Raw genomic sequence first — 14,209 nt, forward strand, 5'->3', positions numbered from 1 at the left:
TAAAGAGAAAGCATGTGACTTCTTTTTGCACTGAGCTCACCTTGTCACTGTTGTCTTGAGAGAAGGAGTGGGTCTCATGTTGTCCAGGCTGGCCTTAGATTCATGATCCTCTTTCTTCCACCTCACAGTTTGGAATGACAGGTTTGTACCACCACACCTGGCTTCACCGTGTCACTTCTAAAGAATTCTTCAAGCCCAGCTTTCATAATTGAAACACCAGGGTGGGAGGGAACTCACAGACTCTGAAGAGGGATTTCTTGGGTCCTGGTGACCTTGCTCCTGAATTGGGGTGCCCTCAGCTGCCTCTCAACAGTAGAGGAATGAAACACTTCTTAGGCTTTTCTCATGAATATTTAGCTCACTCTGTCACCAGTGCATACTCAGTCATGGACTGCTTGACCAGGAAGCTGTTAGCCCCTCTGGAGGAGAGTTCCAGGAGGCACTCACAGTATGGCAGATGGAAACCCTAAGTGCCAGCATTATAAAACTCTGGGGAAGTGCTTGTAGTTCTTTTATTTACTTCAAGTAAGATAAATTTGCAGTCAAATTTTTGAAAATATGGAAAAACACAATCAGTACATTATTTGCTTATTATTATTTCACTCTAGACAGAACCACTGTTAAACATTAAATTGAATGTCCCTGTAGCCTTTTTTGCTTTGCATATTTTTGCCAAAATTTAGACCTTGTTATACATTTTTCTGTGTACTTGGCTGTTACTTTTTCTTCTGGCTGCATAATACATCATGAACATTTTCTGTCAGGCTCTTCTGCAAGGATGCCCCTAATCCTTTTCTGCGTCTCAGATGCCTGTGGGAACCCAGTGCCACCTAAGCTTCCCTCTCCTTGAGAGCATCCATGCTGAGCTAGAAGCTTTCTAGACCATATCTGGTCTTCACAGATACTCTAAGCCTGTTCCTGAGTCCTAGGTTAATAATCTTTACCCCAAAGCATGATTTTTAGGAGGCCCTTAGGAATCTCACATATTAAACAGCCCCTAAGGAGAGCATTTGGGTTACTTAATGTTCTTGTCTTTTTAATAGGACTCTAGTGTAACAGCTTGTCAATAAATCATGCATAGCTTTCTGATTACTGTCTTGGATAAATCCTTTCCATGGGATCGTGGGGTCAAGTGTGCACCTGCCTGAAATGCTTTTCTGACTTAGCCCCAGGTTGTTGTTTGATGACAGTCTGTCAGGGTTTTAAGCTATGTGTGAGCATCATCATCTTGCTCTTTAGTTCTCTGATCCCCCTGCCTCTGTCTCTGTTGACACAGCTCCAACCAGGAGATCCAGACCTATGCCATCGCTCTGATTAACGCGCTCTTCCTGAAGGCCCCCGAAGACAAGCGACAGGTCTGTGGCTGCCTTTCCAATCTTTCCTCTGGGCTCTTCTAAGAACTGCCGCAGCACCTGGGGCAGAGAACAGAGGTCCCAGAGCCCTCTCCTAACCTTCCCTGACCAGAACCCAGTAGACAGTTTTTGATAAGGAAGCCCAGGAAGGAACTGGGAGGTGGGGACCTAATGCTTCCTGGGACTAAAGGCATGCGGCACCATGCCCAGCTTTGTCCTCTAATTTCACAGAAAGACAAACACAGACTGGAAGGCTGATACCCTTGCCCAGCCAGAGGAAGGGACAAGCCCAGGTCCTCTACTCAGGTCAGCAGCTGCCCCAGAAGCCAGTTTCCAGGTCCCACATTGTAAAATAGGGGTCTTGTGGGACCTAATGACCTCACCATGAGTGAGTGATCAGGGCAGATATTGTAACTCCCAGCAGTATAGGTGAGGAACTAAAGATGGGGCAGGAAGAGCTTGCAGGGCTGCATGCACCACACAGCTGGTAGCAGAGGAAGGAGGCCTAGGATATGGACCAGAGGCTCCACAGGTGATGTACTGAGTCCTTTCGCCTTCAGACCACAGCAATGGCAGAGTGGCTCCCCTGCCCTCTTCTTTGTCCTCTAAACCAGGAATTAGCAAACTCCAAGCATATTGGGTGTGCTGTCTGTGTAAACAGTTTGGCTGAGGACAGCTGTACCACTGTATATCTCTTGTCTGAAGCTGCTCTTGCTTACAACAGCCAAGCTGAAGGGCTGCCGAAAAAAGTGAAAAGCATTTACTTCCTGGCCCTTCAGAGGAAAATCCTTCAGAACCCTGCTCTCACCCAGGAAGCCTCAGGTCCTCACTTCCCAGTTCCTTCCTGGGCTTCCTTATCAAAAACTACCTGCTGGGTTCTGGCCAGGGAAGATTAGGAGGAGCTAATCTAGTCTACAAAGTTAGTCCAGGACAGCCAGGGCTACACAGAGAAGCCCTGTCTCAAAAAAAAAAATAAATAAAAAAAGAGAAAGAAACCCCCTCTGAGCACCCTTCAGACCCAACCATACAGGCTATCTGGTGAAAAGCACACATAGTATAGAGGCATAAGGCTTTCTAATTCTTTGTCAACATCATGGGCCCACTAAATGAAGTCCAGGTGGGGTCATGCACAAGGGTCTCGGGAGTTCCTTTACTTGAGGGAGGAGCAGATGCATAGGTGGTCTGTCTATGTGTTTGTATGGTGTGGCTCTGTGACCATCTCCCTTCCTGTCCTTGTTTGACCGTAAGCTGAAAGCTCATCGTGTCTGCTTCTCTCTGTGCTTTTTGCTTTCTGCTGGCAGGACAAGCACCTTAACCCTCTAGACCTGCCCGTCACTGTAAGTAGCTCCGCTGTTGTAGAGGGCCTGGCTCTTCCTGGTGGGGATGTCAAAGCTGGGCAGGAAGCATTTGGGCTGGCATGACTGCTCAGGAATCCAAGGTCCTGGAAAGGTAGCATAAGTCTGTCATTTTGGAATGCTAGAAAGGCACTGTAGGTGAGAGTCATGGAAGGACTGAGGAACACCTGGTCTGGGAGAGTGGCCAGGCTTTCCCTCATGCCACCTTTGTGTGAGTCAGGTGCAGAGACAGCCTCTTCTGGCCTCCTCATGTACTACACAAACATACACAGTTTTGAATTAGTCAAAACACTAATTCACACAATTTTTTTAAGATTAAAAATAAGTTGGGTGCTTATTCTTGGTTAGAGGGAGCTTTAGAGAGGACATCTTTTAAGAACAGGAAGGAGGGTGTATGCTCCAAGGAAAAGCTCATCCACGATTTGCATATTTTAGCTCTAGTCTTCAGGCAGGTGCCTATCTGTTAATTGTCTGCCCAGGGTTCAGTCTCATCTGACATCGTGTAGCTACCAAAGAAGCTTCCAGGTTCTACCCTCCTCTTCCAGCCAGGATATGCTCAGGGACTTGCAGTAAAGCTGGCTGTAGCTAGACATTTGGAATGTGGGTAGAGGGTTAGAAATAGAGAAATCACAGGAGAGTATCAGCTTCCTCAGGCCCACTAATTGACTGCTATTGATAAAGGTGATCAAAGGCAGCAGTTTAGAAGGGGGTCACTATATCTAACATCGCAAAAACATTGAAAGGAAGAAACTGAAAAATTGAAAACAGTTGTCAGAAAATGAGAAGCACCCTGATATGGGATTGTTTTGTGTAGGTGAGATTTCAACATCTCAAAGTGACAGTGTCACAACAGAGTGATCCCCAGAAGGCTTGGGAAAAACTTGAATGATAATCATTGTAGTCCCTCGTGTGTCTTTTTAGAAGATGGTCAAAATGGTGCTGATGGGATCCTCAAAAAGTCTCTGTGGAGAACTGATCTATTAGAATACTTTATTGCCTGGATACTTAATAAATAATAAAAAATGTTACTGTGAAAGTTTGAGCCAAATATGATGGGAAAGGTGAAACCACTGTGAAAGATTATCCAAAGGCTCCCAACACATCTACAACCCAGTTGCAAATGATCAGGCATGTGACAGGGCTGGGCCATGCCCCAGCCTCACAGTAGAGTCTGCTGCCCAGGGTTCTTCTGATGTGGCTGTCTTCCCGGAATGGTGCATGTACTGCTGTGTGCTCTGCGTGCAGTGTCCATCACCAGCATCCATGTAACACGTGTGTCTCGTCCTCAAGCAATCCAAATCTCCTGTGAAGACATGAAGCTTATTGTGCCGTAGGAAGGGAAACTGTGTGTGTTCGTTTGCACTCAGGAAAAACAGCAGGGAATTTTTTAGAGTGAAGTACATTTGATGGTCAGTGGATCTCTTCACTTTTCATTTGAAAGGAAAGCATTCAGGGTTGTGAGGACACCATCCCTTGTCAGCAGCCACAGGTGCCACCTGCCTTGCCTTACGTTTGTTGGTTTCCCTCCCTAGGACATGGCCAATGCCTTTGCACAGAAGCACCTCCGGTCCATAATCTTGAACGTGAGTTCCTTCCCAGTGACTGCCTTTAGCTAATGCTCGTTTCTGCTGCTGAATGGTTCTGTGGTCACCATTCCAAGGAGGGACTGTGTCTATTGCCATTGAGGGTAGTCCACAGGGCAGGCTTACTAACAAATGCTGGGCACTACTGAAACCTGAGCTTTTTCTTGGACTTCGCTGCCATGGGGCCTACGAGAGATTGCAGCCCCTCCAGGCAGAAGAGGTGAAAGCCATCACTGCTGCTTGTTAAGACTTCAGAACTGTCAAATAAACACAAATGTCATCAACAATTCAGAGTGGTCTGAAGCCTAGAGTTTGCAGAGGAGAGTACCCTTGCTCTTAAAAGGAGGGGCCCAGTATAGCCACAGCCAGGAGAGGGACAGCAGGGCCAGTCAGGTCTGCTTTGCAGGGAGGGGTCAGGGAGCTGCATCCTGAGCTTTGATTTGCTTAGCTGGATGTGAGGACTGAAGGAGATAATATATAGTCCATGCCTGGCAGGGTGCATGCTATCTATGGCCAGAGGGAGGTTGTGTGTGTGTGTGTGTGTGTGTGTGTGTGTGTGTGTGTAAGATGAGAAGCAGGCAAGACACCTAAACTGACCATGGAGGCCAGAAGTGTAGGGCAGAGGGAGGGGCAGACCAGTGCTGAGGCCCAGGTCAGATCAGGACTCAGTTCCCCTCTCCCTGCACAGCTGAGACTCAGGATGGCAGAGGTGTGGTTGGGCTCTAGATCACCATGGACTGCCGCAGGAGCCGGGTGCTTGCTGAAGAGCTGGAGAGGAGTCTGGAAAGAGGACTTAGTTCCTGCTACCATGGTTGTGATGTGGGGTATAGGAAGGCAGCAAGTCGGGGTGGGGACAGGAGCCAAGATCGGGGCTAAAGGGAAGAGAGTTTATTAGTTGTCAGAAATAGGAAAACCCAGAGACAGCAGTGAAGGTAACAAATGAAACATCAGAGTCAAGCGTGAAAGATTTGGTGCTGACTGTGGCTTTGGCCATTTTCCAGCCTGCTTTGATCTTGAGCAGTTGACCCCTCATCCCTGAGCTTTGATTTGCTTAGCTGGGTGTGAGGACTGAAGGAGATTATACATAGGCCATGCCTGGCAGGGTGCATGGCATCTGTGGGCAGAAGGAGGTGTGTGTATGTAAGTATGTGTGTTTCTGAGAGAGACACACACAGAGTAAGTGTGTGTGTGTGTGTGTGTGTGTGTGTGTGTGTGTGTGTGTGTGTTAAGGCGACAAGCTCCAGCTCAAGCAAACCTGCAGAGTCCGATGACTTCACCTTGTCTGACTAGGTTCCCAGGTTGCTGCAACCCTTGTTGCCTTTCAGCAAATGCAGGACAGTGAGTGCACAGGCTCCCACGCATTGCTGTGGGCACTCCAAAACAGCCGCCAGGTACCCTCTCTGCGTGGGGGCATGAGAGGCACATCTGAGGAAAATCTACCATGTTTGAGATTTAGTTTGATGGATCAGAAGAGGATCCCACAGTAGACAGCTGAGCCTCAGGACTTAACTGATTTGCTGGGGACTACCTAAGCATACTTCTTAAGTGCAGCCAGAGAGCTGCAGCCATTGCTGGTAGAGCACTGAGCTCCCTTTCACCTGGGAGTGCTGAGCAAAACCGAAGAGTACATTGATGCTCACCTTGCTTCATAGCCATCTTAGGAATGCTGGAGTGGAATGCTGGAGGAAGGACCAGAGATGGACGCACAGGGAGAGGTGGGGGTGGGGGATGGAGAGAGGGAGCAGCTAAGAAGGCATTTGGAGCAAGGTGGAAGAGGAGATATAAAGAAAACAAGAAGCAGAGTGCAGAGCCCCTGTCTGTGAGAGCAGAAGAGGAGGGCTTGACATGCTGGATTGATGGAGAGGGTGTGTGTGTGTGTGTGTGTGTGTGTGTGTGTGTGTGTGTGTGTCAGCAGGAGCTGCAGGGCAGGAGACATCCCAGTTCTGTTCTGAGGGCAGCTAGGCCGCTCTGCTCTGCACATGTTCTGCTTGTGGAAGGAAGTTCTGTCCAGAGACAGTGCTGCTTGGAAAGACTGGGGACCTGAATGAGTGACTTTCATTTCAGTGGGATTCATCCCTTTGTGTAAGGCTTTGGCAACTCTCCTGGGCAGCAGAGATGTAGAGAAAGCAGACCATCTGAGGTCCACAGCTGAGGATGAAGTCTAGGAGAGGCCCAGCTGGGGGAATACAGCTCAAGCCTGCCATGGACTTTGAGATGTTCCATCAGCAGTATGAAGGGGATAGGGGAAATGAAGCTTAATTTCTGCTGTATTTAATACACAACACCAACATATTTCAGTATGCAACAGATATGTTCATGAAGCATCTGTGACACGTCAGCCTTCCCTGTTCATACTAAGGCTTTTAATTCTGCTGTGTTTCAGACACTACCTGCTATAGTTTGGACCTGGCCAGTGTTCACCAGCCATGTGCTACTAGGACCATCAATTTGTACTGCATAGGTTCCAAAAGACTGGTCTAGAGTCAAAGCAGGTGTGGGCGGGGTTGGGTTAGGGAAGCTTTGCAGAGTGAGTACTAGGGTGGGCTTGCGCAGAGAAGTCTGTCCCATGCTGCCGTTGTCCTCTGTGCTGTGCTGCTGGCCCTAACCATGGGGATCTGTCAGGCACTGCTCAGGGCCACAATCACAAATACCTACAAATGACTAGTGGCTGCTACACTGTACAGCGAGGTTCTAGAATCAGAGCTACTGACTAAGACCTGAAGGACACAGGTAGGACATGGCAGAAGCTGGACGAGAACCCAGAGTGACAGGATTCAGGGTGTGAGGCAAGGTTATTGGTTGAGAAGTCCAGGGAGCAAGGAGGAAAAGCAGGGTGTTGTTGGGGTAAGGGTGGGTTGAGAGACCCACACGTGACAACCAAACTGATTAGCCAAGATGGGCAGAGAGAAAGAAAGACGGTCGGGAGGTGAGAGAAGATGGGGGGGGATCAGGTCAAAGGGAGCTGATGAGCCAAGAGGGTAGGATGGTTAATGGATGGGCAGAGGCATGGTTTGGGGGAGACAGGCCCTATGTGGGGTGACAGGAAAGGACAGAAAGGAGTGGGGAGGGTGGTGTGAGGGTGAATAGGAAAGCCAAATGGCCTTCCTCATAGGTCCATATCATTTAAAGCCTGTCTACCAGTGGTCCTTTCCCATATGCTCACTGTGAGGTGCAAGCCTGGGTGGGTCTGGCTGTCCTTAATGGTGTGCCTCTCTACCTCTGGTGTCTGAGGTTAAGCCTTCATTCTCTATTCCACATCCCTGCCCAAGAGAGGAAGGCCTGTATGAATCTATTGTGGCCAAATTGAGTCCCCTTCCACTCGAGCATCTTCAAGAACATGCAGGCTCTGCAGCTGGGAGGAAGTGATCCCTGTCCAGTATGCTTACACTCCCCCTACCCTCCCATCCCTGTGGAGATGGCTCTTCAGGAAAACACAGTGCACTGAGCCCTGTTCCTGCCTTTGCTATTCCTAGCATGTGATCAGAGGGAATCGACCAATCAAAACAGAGATGGCCCATCAACTCTATGTCCTTCAAGTCCTGACCTTTAACCTTCTGGAAGAAAGAATGATGACTAAGATGGATCCCAATGACCAGGTAGGTGCTGGGGTCCTTTCTGCTGTAAGCTGTGCTGTTTCTTCATGGCTGTGGTCCTTCCACCATCAGTGTGTGTTGGGAATGCTGTGTGAAGTGGTCTGTGTTGGTCCTATTAAAACTAGCGTGGGCTGCATCTCCTGAGGACTTGGGACAAAACCCCTTTCTGTCCTTCTGTCCTACCGCCGGTCCCTCCCAAGAGACTGGCTTGGGAGCACATGCCCTGTGCTTCTCTTTCTTGCTTCCTTCCCTTGGCCAGCCGGTTGACCTGCCGACTGCCTTATACCTTTCCAGGCTCAAAGAGACATTATATTTGAACTGAGGAGGATTGCATTCGACGCAGAGTCCGACCCTAGCAATGTCCCTGGGAGTGGGACTGAAAAACGCAAGGCCATGTATACCAAGGACTATAAAATGCTGGGGTTTACTGTAAGTACCAGAGTGCCCCCTCCCAGTCCTGACAGCTCTCCCTTCATAGTGGTAGCCCTGGAGGAGCAGACAGAAAGAGATGAGGGCCTTTGTGTTTGGCTTGCCTTGGCAGTAGCCCCTCAGTGGGTGTACATCACCTGGGCATACAAACCAGGCCCAGGAAGGCAGTTCCCACAGAGGGAGAGGAGCCCATAGCCTGGAGTGGGTCTCCCTGTGCTGGTGGGCTCTCACCTTAGCGGTATGCCTCCCCATCTCGGGGGTTAAGGTTTAGCTTCCACCCTCCCTTCCCTCTCCCCTGTCCTACAGTGGCGAGGAAGGAGTGGCAGCCTGTGTGAATGAACTCAACAACAGCTTGCCCTTCACTAAGCTACAGTGACTATTGTCTGGTTAAACATAGCAGGAGTGGGATTGGATTAACTGTACTGTGTACCTGCTAGCTGCTGGGGTGTGAGATGAGGTATGCTTAGTCTGGTTCTCCAGGATCTCAGATGAGATAGGGTGGAGCAGAGGGCAGGAGGATGCCACCCAGGTCATTCCGAACACGAGGACTCCAGGTTCACAACCAGGCTCCTGCTTTCTCCAGAACCATATCAACCCAGCCTTGGACTTCACCCAGACTCCTCCTGGAATGCTGGCTTTGGACAACATGCTGTACCTGGCCAAAGTCCACCAGGACACCTACATCCGGGTAAAGGCAGGGGCAGCCCCTCACTCTTGGTGCCCATCCATGCCTGCCTCCCCTCAACCCTCACTTCTTCTCTCCTCATAGATTGTGTTGGAGAACAGTAGCCGGGAGGACAAACATGAGTGTCCATTTGGCCGCAGTGCCATTGAGCTCACCAAGATGCTCTGTGAGATCCTACAGGTTGGGGAGCTCCGTAAGTCTCCTGCTCCATCAGCCAGTCTCCACCTGGAGGCGATGTCAGGGCACTGGAGGGCCTTAGGCAGGGGTCACTTGTTCTTAATCATCCATGAGCTCACGCTCCAGCTTACCCTGTCCATGGTAATCATGGCTTCTGTTTTGTGTCTGAGTTAGTGATTTGCAGTGTCTCTAAAGCTCCCTGGGGCTGTGTGTAAGGGCTAGCTGAGTTTGTAACAGCATGAAGAAAGCTAAGGACTTGAGCAAAGCCCCTTCATGCTCCTTGATGTCTGTAGTCTGTGGTCTGTTTTTTTGTTGTTGTTTTCTTTTTTTTTTTTTTTTTTTTTTTTTTTTGTCCTCAGGATTTGAGTGCAGATAATTCCGAGTTGCCAGATGGGTGGCCTGGGTGCCTGAGGGCAGAGCCTTCACGTTTTCGGTTTCTTCTCTACAGCAAATGAAGGGCGCAATGACTACCACCCAATGTTCTTCACTCATGACCGAGCCTTTGAAGAGCTCTTTGGAATCTGTATCCAGCTGCTGAACAAGACCTGGAAAGAGATGAGGGCGACAGCTGAGGACTTCAACAAGGTCAGTGCTGCCAAGCCACTTGGAGGCTGGTGGAAGAAGACCATCGCGAGACAGCCTCTGACAGCTGGCCAGCGCCGGGGAATCCCTGAGCTGGAAAACCAGCCTGGTCAGGAGTGCTGCATCGCAAGGTCGAAGTACTGGAGAGCCTGAGTCTCGGCTGCTGTGACTTCCTTTGTAACCTTGAGCGGCATCTTCCCTGTGGTGCCCAAGGCCTGCATTTATCTGGGGGAGCTAGCACCTGCCACTGTCCTCCACAGGGATCAGGGAAATACAGCAGCAGAGCTGTACCTGTCATGGGGCAGCGTGGTAGAGGAGTTCTGGAAATAGCCAGTGTCAGCAAGCAGGAAAGGTGGCCTGCTGTGCACATCATGGCACTTCTCGGGCTTTGGTGATCTGAGTGCCCCGCAGTGGAGCGCTGTGCTAGGCCCTCACAGGCTGACCGTCCGGGAGCCCAGTGATGAGGCTGACCATCTCATGGAAATTTTGGAAGTGAGCAGGCATGGTGCTGCATGTGCATGAGGCTGGTGGGCATGAATTCTAGGACAGCCTGGCCTGCAGAGTAAGACTGTCTCAAAGAGTAAAACAAGAGACCTTGAAAAACAGAAAGAGTTACCTGTAAGACACTCTCTCTCTCTCTCTCTCAAACTCTTTCTCTCTCAAACTCTCTCTCTCTCTCTCTCTCTCTCTGTCTCTGTGTGCGTGTGCACGTGCACATGTGCTTTAATTCTTCCTGAGAATTTTCTTTCCTCAGGAAGATCATGCAGCCTGTACCAGGGGAGGGCAGGCATCCTGCTTTCTTCTCTAACAGTCATTTTAGGGAAACTGTGACATTTTAACACCCGTGTCTGCTGGGCACTATGCCTGCCTTCCATGTTACAACTCCTGTTCTTCATGACATGTATAGGAAGATACTTTCCTCTTTGTAAAGATGAGGGGGATGGAGGCCTTAGCACCTTTAGTTTGAAAGAATAGGTGAAGAATTTAAGAGTTGAGATCAGAACCCATTCCCTGATACCATGAGCATTTGAAATGTCTGAGAAATGAAACTCACTGTCCATCACGTGACATGTTTGTAGAAAGTCAGGACTCTGGTGCCCACTCTGCTTGAGACACTGGGTGAGGGAGAGCCTTAGTCTCTGGTTGGCCTGCAGCCTCTGGCTACCTTCTTTGCCCAGGTTATGCAAGTTGTCCGAGAGCAGATCACCCGCGCTCTACCTTCTAAACCCAACTCTTTGGATCAGTTCAAGAGCAAACTTCGTAGCCTGAGCTACTCAGAGATTCTGCGGTTGCGCCAGTCTGAGAGGATGAGCCAGGATGACTTCCAGTCCCCACCAATTGTGTAAGTGTCAACTGATAGGGCCTGTGTGGGAGGCAGCCCTCTTTCAGCTCCACCTCCGAGAGCACCGCTATCTCAGGGTCTTCTGCTCATTTGGGTGTGTGTGCCCACAGGGAGCTTCGGGAGAAGATCCAGCCTGAGATCCTGGAACTGATCAAGCAACAGCGCCTGAACCGGCTGTGCGAAGGCAGCAGCTTCCGAAAAATAGGAAACCGGCGGCGGCAAGGTAAGGGGGCAGCTGGGCATCGGAAGCTTGCCTGGGTGGCTCTGCGGAGCGCCCCTTTGCCCAGTACTTTCCATACCTCACCTGCTCTGTCCTTGTGTTCCAGAGCGGTTCTGGCACTGCCGCTTGGCACTGAACCACAAAGTCCTGCATTATGGGGACTTGGATGACAACCCTCAAGGGGAGGTGACATTCGAATCCCTGCAGGAGAAAAGTAGGTGCATGTTCCTGTTGCTGTGTCATGACACCTATACTCAACAGGTCCCCTGAGTGCTGGGCCTGGCTGCCTCAAACCCAGTGTCTGCTCTCAGGCATGTGTCCTCTCTTTCCTCATCTGCTAATGATCCCCTCTCTGGACTACCTCAGAGTGGTTGGAGGAGTTACTGAGATCTCATATGTGGCTGTGTGTATGTCATCAAGGACAGGACAGGACTTCATTGAAGGGGGTGGGTAGAGGTTCTAAGGCTACAGAGTCTAAGTGAAAACCCTGACTTAAGGCCCTAGTTAGTTGCTAATGCTAGATATTGTGAATTAGTGCCACACTCCCATCCACAGAGGACTGTTTTGAGAAAGGTATCTGGGCACTGTTTAGCAGGTAGCAGCTTCTCTGTTAGCTGCAGTGCTGCTTGCTTGGCCTCTTTGTCATCCTCACTATTAAAAGGAGAAGTGAGAGGGTTGCCCAAGGCGCTACTTTTTGAAGAGATGAACCCAAGTAGCACCTATGACACAGCTAGAGTCTACAGAAAGAGACTGAAGAGCAGGGCAGGTTCAAGCATGCACATGTCCCTGAACTGGGAGGGCCCTTGGGCCAGAGAGCTGCCACATCCTGGCACTCTGCCCTGGGCTTCCCTTCCGGCATTGAGGCCAATGACAGCCAGCTTGCAGCATCAGCTTCCAGGTGTTAATTCCCATTGTTTATCAGTTCCTGTTGCAGATATTAAGGCCATTGTCACTGGGAAAGACTGTCCCCACATGAAAGAGAAGAGTGCCCTGAAACAGAACAAGGTGAGTGGGAGGCTGTCCTGAGCCCCAGCACCTGCCCGTGATGCTGCAGACACAGGTTCTAGATGCACGCCGACTCTTTCCACTTTCCATTACTCTTATCCACTCAATATTAAGAGTGTTGAACACTATAAAAATAAATAGATCCCAGTGCACATCTCACCAGCCTCAGCAACCCTGGCAGATTCTGCCACCCACTTCTTATGACTTTGGAGGACTCCAAGTGGCATATCATTTCTTTCATGATACAACCATGAAGTTCACGTTAACACACGTAGCAGAAGATAAAACCATTATTTAATGTAAAATATTCCATTCGCCTTGAAATGTCTACCTGCTGTCTTATAAATGCCAGGTGTACACACAGGCACACATTGTACTTAGTTTTAAATCAGTTCTAGTGGGTTTGCTTGCTGCGGTATCTGCCTCTCTGAGTCCTTCATCTGTGCATTTCTCCTCCATCTTCTTTCCATCTTTGTAGTTTATTAGTTTAATAGACCATATTGCTTATGTGGTCATTTCCCAGAGTCTGAGTTTTGCTGACTGTCTCTCTGTGCTTTTCTTCTGTCCCAGATCTGCAAATTGGCACAGGGACCTAGAGGTTTGATTTGGTTCAGGTTTGACTTTGCTCTGGTATGGCCATATCCTGGATGATATTGGGGCCTGTCAAGAGGCCCATAATGTCTGGGTACTGTACTGTCCTGTCAGCAGACTATCTGCTCAGAGGTTAAGGTTTGCAAACTAGGGTATTCCATTTGCTAATGAACCGAGACACTTCTCGGTGAAGAAACCTGCCTTTCTCTACAGTTGGCTTTCCCTGTGGTGCAGTTTATGGAAGAAGAGAGGCTTTTACATACCTGCTTTTAGAGCAGCGAGTTCTTTCCTGCTATCATACAATGGTGACCGATTTTTATGTCTCCGTTTTGTGTTTTTAGTATTCTGTGGGCACATGGGTGTAAGTCAGTCACATGTGACTCTGAGTGCATGGGTTTAAGCTGATCGTGCATGACTCTGAGCAAATGGGTTTAAGCTAGTCACATATGACTCTGAGCATAGTTTAAGCTGATCATGAATGATTCTGTGAGTGCACAGGTTTAAGCTGGTCACGTGTGACTCTTCATATTGCAGTTTTCTTGATGCTCAGACTGTCTTAGTTTGTCAGTATTTTGTTTTTGCTGGAATGTTTGTTTTTTAACTCTCAGAAATTTTTTGTGTCAAGAAAGAGGAAACCAGTCATCTTGGGATATAAGATAAAAACATAAGGTGTTATACAGTCCTGGCATTCATGGTTCTGAGTGTTGAAAATACTTTGCTGCAATCATTTTTGTTTGCTTGCTTTCTTGAGCAGAGTGGGTCTCCCCATGTAGCCCAGACTCACCTCAAATCTTCAACCTCCCTAGTGCTGGGATCCAGGCAGGCACCACCATCCAGGTTCCAAATTTAAGAAACTACCACCACTTTCTAGGTGTGACTTGGGCAGGGAGTGGGTGAATGAAGGTCAGTTAACACTGGCCTCAGGTTCAGCCACACCTGGGCACAAGCCTCAGGACCTTGGTGTCAACATAACTGATCATTGCTCCAAGTCACTCAAACTCTTTCTCTGTAGGAGGTGTTGGAATTGGCCTTCTCCATCCTGTATGATCCTGATGAGACATTGAATTTTATTGCTCCTAATAAGTATGAGGTAAGCATGGTGCCACACTGCCTTGAACAGCAGTGTCCTCACTGTGTGGAGAGGAGGTGTGGCCAGCACAGTAGTGTACCCCTGAAGGCAGGTGGCCACAATGGACCACCAAGTCTGTGGGCCTTCTACCACTGGTTTGGACTATTCACCTTACTCTTTGTGTGTGTGTGTGTGTGTGTGTGTGTGTGTGTGTGTGTGTGTGTGT

The 14,209-nt window shown here is 49.2% G+C and overlaps 1 protein-coding gene across 2 annotated transcripts in view; it reads left to right on the top strand.

Annotated features, from left to right (window-relative positions):
• Nucleotides 1-14,209, top strand: part of Elmo2 (engulfment and cell motility 2) — a 36,792-nt gene that overhangs the window by 20,045 nt on the left and 2,538 nt on the right. For both annotated transcript variants that reach the window (XM_055596202.1, XM_055596203.1), the window contains exons 9-20: nucleotides 1,277-1,355; nucleotides 4,240-4,290; nucleotides 7,764-7,886; nucleotides 8,178-8,312; nucleotides 8,896-9,000; nucleotides 9,082-9,190; nucleotides 9,623-9,759; nucleotides 10,935-11,098; nucleotides 11,209-11,321; nucleotides 11,425-11,532; nucleotides 12,241-12,323; nucleotides 13,927-14,004. In XM_055596202.1, the coding sequence (XP_055452177.1) occupies nucleotides 1,277-1,355; nucleotides 4,240-4,290; nucleotides 7,764-7,886; nucleotides 8,178-8,312; nucleotides 8,896-9,000; nucleotides 9,082-9,190; nucleotides 9,623-9,759; nucleotides 10,935-11,098; nucleotides 11,209-11,321; nucleotides 11,425-11,532; nucleotides 12,241-12,323; nucleotides 13,927-14,004 (1,285 nt within the window). The remainder of the gene's footprint in view (nucleotides 1-1,276; nucleotides 1,356-4,239; nucleotides 4,291-7,763; nucleotides 7,887-8,177; nucleotides 8,313-8,895; nucleotides 9,001-9,081; nucleotides 9,191-9,622; nucleotides 9,760-10,934; nucleotides 11,099-11,208; nucleotides 11,322-11,424; nucleotides 11,533-12,240; nucleotides 12,324-13,926; nucleotides 14,005-14,209) is intronic.

The sequence above is a fragment of the Psammomys obesus genome, unplaced genomic scaffold, assembly GCF_907164565.1.
Source record: "Psammomys obesus unplaced genomic scaffold, mPsaObe1.curated_primary_1811, whole genome shotgun sequence".
Lineage (NCBI taxonomy): Eukaryota > Metazoa > Chordata > Mammalia > Rodentia > Muridae > Psammomys > Psammomys obesus.